The sequence below is a fragment of the Melanaphis sacchari genome, unplaced genomic scaffold, assembly GCF_002803265.2.
Source record: "Melanaphis sacchari strain LSU unplaced genomic scaffold, SCAv2.0 Contig14_pilon_pilon, whole genome shotgun sequence".
In the NCBI taxonomy this organism is placed as follows: Eukaryota; Metazoa; Arthropoda; class Insecta; order Hemiptera; family Aphididae; genus Melanaphis; species Melanaphis sacchari.
Window position 1 is genome coordinate 175,635 of NW_020270656.1, and position 10,658 is coordinate 186,292.

Here is a 10,658-nt window from a genome sequence, read left to right on the forward strand (position 1 = left end):
ATGAATTTTATGCGATATGCTCCTATTACGTTTGTAGATGTTGAAAGGAGTTTTTCGGCATTTAAAAATTTATTGACAGACAATCGGCAGTCATTTTTATTTGAGAACATCAAACGAGCACTTGTTGTCCAATGCAACAGTAAATACTAAAGATGAATAAGGTACCAGAAAATAAATAACTTAAAGTTTGTTTTATTATTTTAACAAAATAAATACGAAAAAAATTTTTTAAAAATGTTTCAGGTGAATAGCATTAACTTAATTCAGATTCAATTAATTTTTTTATTAAATAAACTCATTTTTATACTAATATTTATTATCCTGTACCTAATATTAATATAAATATAAAAATTAAATTAAAAACCATTTTAAATTAATTTTATATTATAATTTTGGCATTTTATATTCCTTTTTGCATTTTAAGTGCATATTTTATTGCATTTTTTAAGGTTTTTTAGTGCATTAAATTCACAGCCCTAGTAATGACCAATTACTATTAAACAAAAATATGCAACAGGTCAATACTGCTATAGCAGTATTAAAATATTACTACTATAGCAGTAATAAAAAAGTGCATTTCTGAGGTAGATACATAAATTATATCAAAAAGTGAGGAGTCCGTGAACATGTTAAGCTAAGATTCAAATGAGAATATCTTACCTAGCTATTTTTTAAACTAATGACAATAGTTAATTAATAAGTTAGACTAATTATAAGTAAATAAGGTTAACACTTTTATGAGATAAAGTTTTCTAATAATTATTCATAACATACAGCTATAGAAATACATTCTGTAATAATAGTTTTTTAATAATAGTTAACGTTTTGCACATTCGTGTATAAACTATTTGTATTGTATTTATTTTGAGTGCATAAATTGACATTTTGATGATGGTATTTGCATTCTTTAAAGTATTAAAAAAATTATATTACACATTACAAAATTTTGTAGTTGAAATTTAACTACTGCTATCACTATAATCTACAAGTAAATAAATTAATAATTTTAAGTGTTTTTTTTTTTTTTTTTTATAGGGACTCTTGGACGTCCAGTTAATTTAATAGTAAATTGTGTCAAGTTATTTTTCAACCCAGGTTGGAAGTTGCAAAAATACAAAATAGATTTTAATCCAAATATCCAATTAAACATTAAACAAAAAATGTTAATTAAACATAAATCTATTTTAGGAGAATTTGTTTTTTATGGATTTAATTTGTACACCTTTGTAAAATATAAACTAAAAGTAAGTCTTTTTTTATTTATTTTTTTATTTCTTGCAAAAATATTATTTTTTTTATCATTTATTTTTAGAAATTCACTCTTTATGATTATGGTGGTCCTAATGGTTCATTAGTAATGATCACTTTGGAACATGTTTGTGAAATTCAAGAAAGTGATGAGAGAAAAATACCAATTTTAATGAAATTTTTACATAATTGTTTTCATAGTTTAAATTTTTTGAAGTTTAAATCCCAACACTATGATCCAGAAGCTGCAGTAAATATTTACAAAAATATTATTAAAGATAATAATGTATAATTAGTAATTACTGAGAAATAAAATAATTATTCTCAATAAACATTAATTTATTATTATAACTTGTATTTTAGATACAGTGTTGGTAAATGTCAATAAATAAGTAACATCAATAAATATTGATTTAACAAGAATGTATTTTTATTTTTTTATTTTGGGTCTGGAAATACTTTTTCTAGTAAAAAAAATTCTTATTAACTTTGATAAAAGTTTCTGGTAGCAAATTGAATCTAGTTGTTACTTTTGGGATTTTGACAGATAAAAATAGAAAATTCTCTGTAATTTTTAAAATAATTGAGGGTAAAAAATAAAAACATTTGTTATTATTTTTATATTTTTAAAATAATTATTACTAGATAAACTTGATTATTAAAAAGTTACACCATCTTCTTTCAGACTAATTTCTCGTTGCATAAAATTATTTTTAAATTAAATAAAAAAATTGAAATTAACATTTAGTAGTAAATACATTAGTGTTTATTCAATGATGAAATACGTTTAGTAACTTAATTTGCCCGTTTTTTCTACATTTTTTTTTTTTTTAATAATATTTAGGTAATTAATACAAGACTTGGTATAAAACATTTTTCTGGTTACGAATTCGGACTTGGAGAAATTGAAGATCAACTAATATTAAGTATTGAACAAATAAACAAATTTACGACTGCACAAACTGTTTTAGATTTCTTACACGTGAGCTGTGGAAATAACAGAAGTAGAGCTCCTAATTTAATAGTATGTAAGTATAATCCTACCTACATAATGTATTGATATATTTATATTCTATACCCAGTATATTTGATATTAAAGACTGTCCATGAAAATATGAAATATCAATTTTTTTTGAACACCAACTATAAAAACATGTTATTGTTCAAGTGTACTAAATCTATAGCAAATGAGCCTAAGTTTGGCACGTTGGCCTAATTTAAAGGCACACCAAAATATTTTTATTTTATTGTTAAATCTTGCATTAAATGAAAAATTAATTTTACATAAAAAAAAAAATTATTTAATCGTGAGATAAAATTATAAAATATACTAGTTTTCTATCTTTTCAAATTTAAAACTAATTTTCAGAGATTATATAGGTAAACATTTTCTTAAATATTTTATTTTTATATATATATTTTTTTTTAACATATAAATATTATTACTAATAAGAATTTTTTTAAACTAATTATAGAATTTTGGCTTAAAAGGTTTGTCATTTCTCTCTTAGATCGTTAGATGATAAATTGTTCAAAGTATTCTCTTGAATTTTTTCAGAATAATTTTAAAACTAGTATTATCGGGACTATAGTTCTGACATCATATAACAAAAAGTTTTACAAGATCCATGGTGTCAATGAGAATTTAAATATTTATTCAACATTTATTGATGAAGACGGATTAAAGATAACATACATAGATTACTTTAAACAAGTAAATTATACCATTTTACAATATGATTTTTGTTATTTATTTATGACTAGCAGCCAATTATTGTATATTTTATAACACATCTTTAATTTCATACTTAAATCGTATTTAATTTTTAATTTTAGAAGTGGAACATAACAACTCTGAATGCTGAGCAACCAATGTTGATAACTACAGAACATGATGAAATTGATATATTTAAAACAGTATACCTTGTTCCAGAATTATGTATCATAACTGAACTTACAAAGATTATAGGGTAACTAAAGTTATATATTAATAAGTAAAGCGCGGATTTTTATGCACTTAAAAGTATCGAAATATGCTATATAATATGCAGTCAAAATAATGAAAATATGCAGTCAAAATTATAAAAATATGGAAAAATATGCAAGAATTTTTTATTTATTTAAAATTTACAATAAAACTTATATTAATTAATTACTTAAATACTTAATAATAAAAAATTTAGGGAATTTTCTAAACTTAATTTATTTTTAAAATTTTATTTATTATTAAAATGAATAATCATATGCATTTCAAGTTTTTCTTCTTTGAAGCTATATTGTTTATCGATTAACATATTTTTGAAGACTGAGAACGAATGTTCGACGTCAACCGATGTTATTGGGGCATATTTGAAGCAACTTAGTATTGTCGGATCTTGATAAAGATCTTCGAGCTGAACGTTTTCGCCTAATAACACTGAATTAATTTTTTGTAGAATTTTCAGACCTTCATTTTTATTGGAAAGCTCGTTTAATTTTGTTGTAAGTGTTACACCTTTCGATCCAGAAATAGAATGCATCTTTTCTTTGGTTTTGTCAATTATTGAAAAGCTTAGATGTAAAGTTATATTTCGAGTTTCCAGTTTTTTTTATGACTCACTAAAAATGCCAAATGAGTAGATATAAATGTTAAATCATTCTACTTGACAAAATATGCAGAAATATGCAAAAAAAATTTCACTATTAGCTTAAAATTATGATGATTCGTAGAGATAACTGACAAAAATCCAAAAATATTAAAAAGAAAAAAATATGCTATTGCATAGAAATCTGCGCTCTATTAATAAGTAAATAAAATTGTTTGAATTGAACTCAAAGTGAAATATCATACTTCACTCAATAAAAGAAAAAGATTAGATATATGCTATTCAACTTTATTTATTTGAAATAGAAACTACCATTATTATCATTTTTGATTTTGCCCAAGTCATTTTAATAAATCAAAATATATCCGAAACCTAAAATTGATTAAATAAGAGCTGTTTAAAATTAGAAAATAACATTTTAATAAATTTAAATTTGAATACTTTTTTTTTAACGTGTTTATTTTTTTGTTCTTAATACCAGTGTTAATAATTCTATATTTTCTAATAACTGAATAAAATAATAATTATTAATAAATAAATCATTCTTTTAATAATAATAATAGTGCTGACTGCTGATTACATCATATTATCAAAAAAAAAAGAAAAATGTCTTTAAATTTTAAGTAGCTTTTAAATAGTTAATTTAGTCAATTTTAGATTTAGAATATAAATTGATACATAAAATGAATTGAACAATTTGTCCAATATGAAAATATATTTAAATTACTAATCGGAAATTAAATAAAGTTAAGTCTAAGTTGTTTTACAGAATTTATGTATAAAAAAAAAAATTGAGAGTCGGGTATTATTTATGCTTCAATAGTAGTCTTACTGTTTTTACTTCTAGTTGCATGTTCTACAAATAGAATTCAAAAGTATGTAAAGTATTGGATTATAAAGCGTACCCTGTTTTTGTGGAAATTGGTTGAAATAAAAATTTACAATTTATAATATTAAACATAAATATTTTTTATTAATTACTTTTTCATGATTATTAACTAATTGAAAATTACAGAAATAAGAATCTAGTTAAAGAATTGAATCAGTACACAAATTTTGGACCAAATAAAAAAATGATTAAGTATAAACAATTTGTTAATAAATTGCATTCTAAAACAAAGGTAAATATACCTGTTGAAATACAAAAAAATGTACGCTTTTAATTTATCCTGGATATTATAGTTCATAGAAAAATTGAAAACATGGAATTTACATTTGGACGAACATTTCATCAATATTTCTGGGCGTATACTTCCTTCATTCGTTTTAAAAAGTTTTTCAGAAACTTGTATTGTTGGACCTCAAGGAAATTGGACTGAAGAAATAAAGGTTTTAGGAATGCTATTTACTCCAAAAATTGAAAGCTGGGTTATTTTAACTCCTAGTAAATATTTTTTAAAAGTGAAAAAATTTACTAAAACTTTAATAACAGCAGCTAATAGTATAGCATTTCGTCTACCAATACCAGAAATGTTAGTTTTGATTATTTAATTATTTACTTGTGTTATTAAATTTATAAACTATATGGTACTATACTTCTGCCGTTTTAATATGATGACTTTAATTCAATATTCATTTCACATAGTGGATGTATGCTGTTATGGTTAGCTAGGGGATTTAGTTTTTTTGAACAATTATTCATCATTTTAAAACTGCATAAGTTTAAATGAGTATACTGATTTAGATAAGTTTATTTTTTCTAGAATACAAATGAATGACGCATACCAAAGGACATACATGAATCATTTGGATGACATCATAAATAAAAATGTACACAAATTAATTATATGTGTAACCAGGTCACTTAATAATGATCTTTGCAATAAAATAAATAGAAAATTATGTATCGGGACACCAGGTAAATAAATTATGTATTTTTAATTTTATTATTTTAGTCGTATACTAAGGATTTTTTTTTTTACCTTGCATAAGATATAATTTTTAAATCTATAATACTTAAATCTACAATTTTAATAATTTAAGAAATTTGAACTTCAATTTTTATACACAACACTAAAGTTAATATATTATACAATTAATACATTTATTAAATATAGGTATTTATCTTATGAATTTGTTGTATAGAAAATAGTTTATTAAAAGAATGAGTTGGTATAATTTCTTTCTGTCATATTTATTTTAATTTGTACAATCTGTGTAAAATATATTTGTAATAAGTACAATAGATGAAGGGGAACATAAGAGGGTTTGGTTGGCTTGATTGAAGAAACTAATCAATAATAATACTACATAGTGTGGGAAGTGAGTATAATTAAAAAAAAATAATATTTCAGTACCATCACAATTAGTGTCTTTGAAACAAGTTACAATCAACGACTATTCAAAGAGTATCAAAACTGCCATACGAATAAATTGTAAGGTAGGCGGAGTGCCCTGGTTAGTGCGATTCCCCATGAAGGTATTGTTTATTAAAAAATAAATTAAAAAAGTAAAACACTATGAAATAATTTTAATGATTTTTTCAGAATTGTATGGCAGTTGGGTTGGATATCTACCAAGATTTGCATAACAGTGATAGATATTTTTGTGCAGTTATGGCTTCAATGGATGATTCGTTCACGAGATACTTCAGTTTTGTTGAATCACTGTGTAAAGAGAATATTTCAGAATTTTTTGTTTCAACTATTGCTAGTATGTACATTTTAATTAATCATTTTTTAAAAATCTAAGAAAATAAAAATATATATTGAAACTTTAAAGCATAATTTAATTTTCTACCAAAATGTTTAATAATCTGCTTTTAATTTAAAAATTTAGATTAAAATATTAGAAAATTAATACCATAGCTTAATGCATATATTTTTATATTATGGTTGTCAATAATTAATATTTTGAAATATTTTTATTTTAATCTCAAACATTAATTGATTAATCAATAAAAGGAAAACAAGAATTAGGTTATATTTTGATCAAATACCTTTTTCAATTCAATTTTAATCGAATCTTACTTTATAGTGTTTTTTATGAATTTTAAGCCATTTGTTGAAGATCTGAATTCCTGCATCTCACATTTTTCTTAAAATATATAATACATAACACATATTATGTGTTATTTATAACCAAAAGTAAACCATAAGCAAACATAACTTTACAGCAATGTTTTGAAGTTCATTATAAATACAAACTTTTTGACTATTTTTATTATTATTTTAGATGCTTTATGCAAGTACAAAAACAGAAACGGAGAATTACCTAAAAGGGTATTTATATATAGAGATGGTTTAGAATTTGATACAATAGATAGAAATATTGTTAGTGTTTCTGAGATTTTATTATTGATGGTTAGTAGTATAGTATTTTTAATTTGTTTTAATACATATATATTTATTGTTCACAATCATGAAAAAACAATTACTTAAAATTTTGTTTTAATAGAAAAAACAAAAAGAGTCTTATTGTGGAACGAGTTCTATGGTTCCTTTTGCTTATATTACAATAATTAAAAAAGAAGCAACTCAATTATTTAGTCAATATGGTCCTACAAAATATCGAAATCCTCCTCCTGGAACAATTGTTGATACTAGTATCACTGACCCCATTACGTGAGTAACTTTTATTTTTACGTTCATTAAATTCAACAGAATAACGGGCACAACTGAGCTAGTTCCCATTTGAATGCCCATACCAATATTTTTTTAAATATTATACATATTAAGTATTTACATCAGTTTTATCTTTGACAGAAATGATTTCTTCTTGATTTCACATACACTAAAATCTGGGACAGTATCACCAACTTACTATCGTTTAGCTCTTAATACTATTCCTTATTTAACGATAGACGAAGTACACATGTTTACATACATGTTAACTCACATGTACTACAATTGTTCTGTAAGTATAAATTAATTAATAACAAACATAAAAATTAACATGTTTTATTGTGTTTTAACTTATTTCTAGCATACTATACGAGTTCCTGCTCCATGTCGAATGGCATACAAGTTAGCTCATTTTTGTGCGAATTCACTTCAGAGTACTCAAAACATATTGTTACACGGATTGCCATTCTTTTTTTAAATAGTTTTATTTTTTGTTTCTATATTTGTTATTTTGTTTATTCATTGTTTTACTTAGTTAAATGTTTTATACCTATTATTTATATAATTAGTGTCCAGGTGATCTGTACATTAGCTCTAGTTCAATTATTTTTAACGTTCAATATCTGCTTGAACCCTATTAGAAATGTCCATTATATATTATACACTAATAAAAAATAAATTGTTGATGTTCACTCATTAAAAAGTTTCATGCTTAATATTTACTATAGGCTATAATTAATAGGTATATAAAAACTTATTCTCATTAAGTATATTTATCTACCTTCTCTATTTGCTTCTCCAGTACAAAAGGGTCTTTAGCACCCCCTAGTTCAAATTTAGCACCTCTTATTTTTTATACCAAATTATTTGTTGCTAATTGCTAATTACAATCCCTATTAGCTTTGCTACTTGCGAGCGAATATTTTGTTAATGAGGAGGATAAAAAAACTAGTTAAGATTAAGTATGCTTTAGCAAAGGTTAACCAATTTATCTATGCTAAACATTGAAAAAGATGTATTGAATTAGCTAGACACCAAAACTATTTTAAATAAATATTGCATAAAACCCAGAAAAATTATAATAATTTAAAGTGTGTAGTAAATTATTATCTATTTATTAAGGTTATTACATTTAAAAATGATGGTTGTAATTTAATTTTTATTATTTACATGAAGTGTACTAATATGTGTTTATAATTTTGATGTACCTAATGAATGCATATTAAAGAATAGGGGATGTGAAAGGCTAAGCCCCCCACGGCTGTAAGGAATTAACAGTTTTACCACACCACATTTTAGAGGTCAAGTTGCACCTATGATCTTCTCATTATTTTTATCTCAACAGTGTTCGTTCCTATAAACTATTCTTTAGATGAATTGAAAATTATAGTGTATTCCAACATTAAATACCTACTACAACCGCCATGTTAAATTTTTGAGTTATGTATCTCCTAATTGATTTTTAATATATATATATATATATGTTTTTTTTTTTTTTACTGTTTAGATGTTAGATGGAAGTAATGTTACTGTCATGGCTTAGATTATTAAAATTTTTAGCTCAAAAAATATACTGATTTGATATCCTTACCAATGTCAAAGAAGATTTTTAAAAATGAATATTTATAAAATTGATATAAATCATAAAAATAATGTAGCTTGCAAATTAATAGATTTAATAATATTTGGACTAAAAAATAAATTTAAATGGACTTATTATCATTCTGGAACCATATCATTAATTATTTAGTTAGTATTTGCAATAAATACATAGACATCATTCAAATATTTATAAAAATTCATTAGATTGTTTTATCTTCTTATTCAGTAAGTATCTGTTAGCATTGTAGTTTGTATTATTTTGATTTTCTATTAAAATAAATACATATTGTTTAATTATATGTAACATTTATAATAATTAATTTAAAATAACATTTTACACTTTTTTCACTCAAATCAAATATTTTTTGGATTATTTGTGATCTTATGAACATATTTTTCTATGTCATAAAAAATCCCTTAATAAATATCTATTTGATTTCACCTCTTAGATTTTTCATGAATTTTAAATTATAAATTGTATTATACATAATATAAAATACTATGTAGAAATAGACTAGGTTTTTGTACTTTTCACTCTTTTTAGCGTCATGGCCGATATTTATCTCTGAATATCTATTGTAACCATAGCTGATAATATAAGAATATTGTATTTTATGATCTATGGTCATAATCTACAATACTTACAACAGGGTAGATTTAATAATTTGCCACCTTTATTTAAAAAAAAAAATCACCTCTATATAATACAATTTCCTTACAAAATAACATTTTCTATGTATTGTACAATTATTTTTTCATTTAACTGAAGTTCAATAAAAAATGTTTTGATTTAAATATAATTTTTTTTTTTTTTTTTTTATCAATATATAAATATGTATAAATCGAGGTAGAAACATAGGGAAGTTAAAAGAAATGTAGAGAACATGCTTTGGTTTGTACTTGGAATTTAAGGGATGAAATGGAAGTACTGGGATTTATATGAAAATACGGGGAAGTATATGAAAGTACTTGGAAATACACGGCAGTTCACGGAGATCTACATAGTTGAAAGTCTAATGTACAACAATTTGACAAGTAGTTTATCCCCCATTATTTTCATAACCGGCTATAGAGCTGGTATTTTGAATTTATTTCAAATCCATTATAGAAGGCGCTAGTGACGGTATACTCATACCTGCAAGGCTGCAACTGCAATATTATACCCTTTACAACGTATACAATTTTTTCAACAGTCGTCTCTGTTGTACGTAGAAATTGAGTACTTGCATAGTTGAATCGATCATTCAATCACTTATTCACACCTATTTTGGATCACGACGTTGAAATGTGAAATGTTCGAAATATGTGCGGTAGGCATGACTAAGAGCTATGGAAGTCTGATCGATATTACAAAGTCCTTGACCCGCGTTTATTTTATATTATTATTGAGGTTAGCGTCGATCCACTAGTTTAATTCGAACATTATCGACTACAATATTTATCTGGAGTCCATTGCTGCATCGTGCTCGTGACTCATGAGAAGTATTATTGTGCGCCGTCGTTATTCCCACTGTATAACATTTACTGGTTAAAAATCTTGCGCACGACTGCCAAAAACTATAATTTTACATAATTTTTGTGAAAAAAAACAGTAAGTGTTATTACTCAGTGTGATATACTTGCTATCTAACTTAACTAGTATACTACGCATAGCTGTTGT

General features: G+C 24.1%; 1 protein-coding gene across 1 annotated transcript; it reads left to right on the forward strand.

Annotated features, from left to right (window-relative positions):
* Window positions 1-7,874, forward strand: LOC112591966 (piwi-like protein Siwi). Its single transcript, XM_025335930.1, has 12 exons — window positions 1-139; window positions 1,036-1,064; window positions 1,313-1,375; window positions 1,466-1,498; window positions 3,085-3,218; window positions 5,537-5,691; window positions 6,128-6,252; window positions 6,320-6,485; window positions 7,008-7,135; window positions 7,230-7,396; window positions 7,538-7,688; window positions 7,758-7,874. The coding sequence occupies exons 1-12, from the start codon at window positions 1-3 to the stop codon at window positions 7,872-7,874; spliced, it is 1,407 nt and encodes a 468-aa protein (XP_025191715.1).
* Window positions 7,875-10,658: the final 2,784 nt, after the last annotated feature.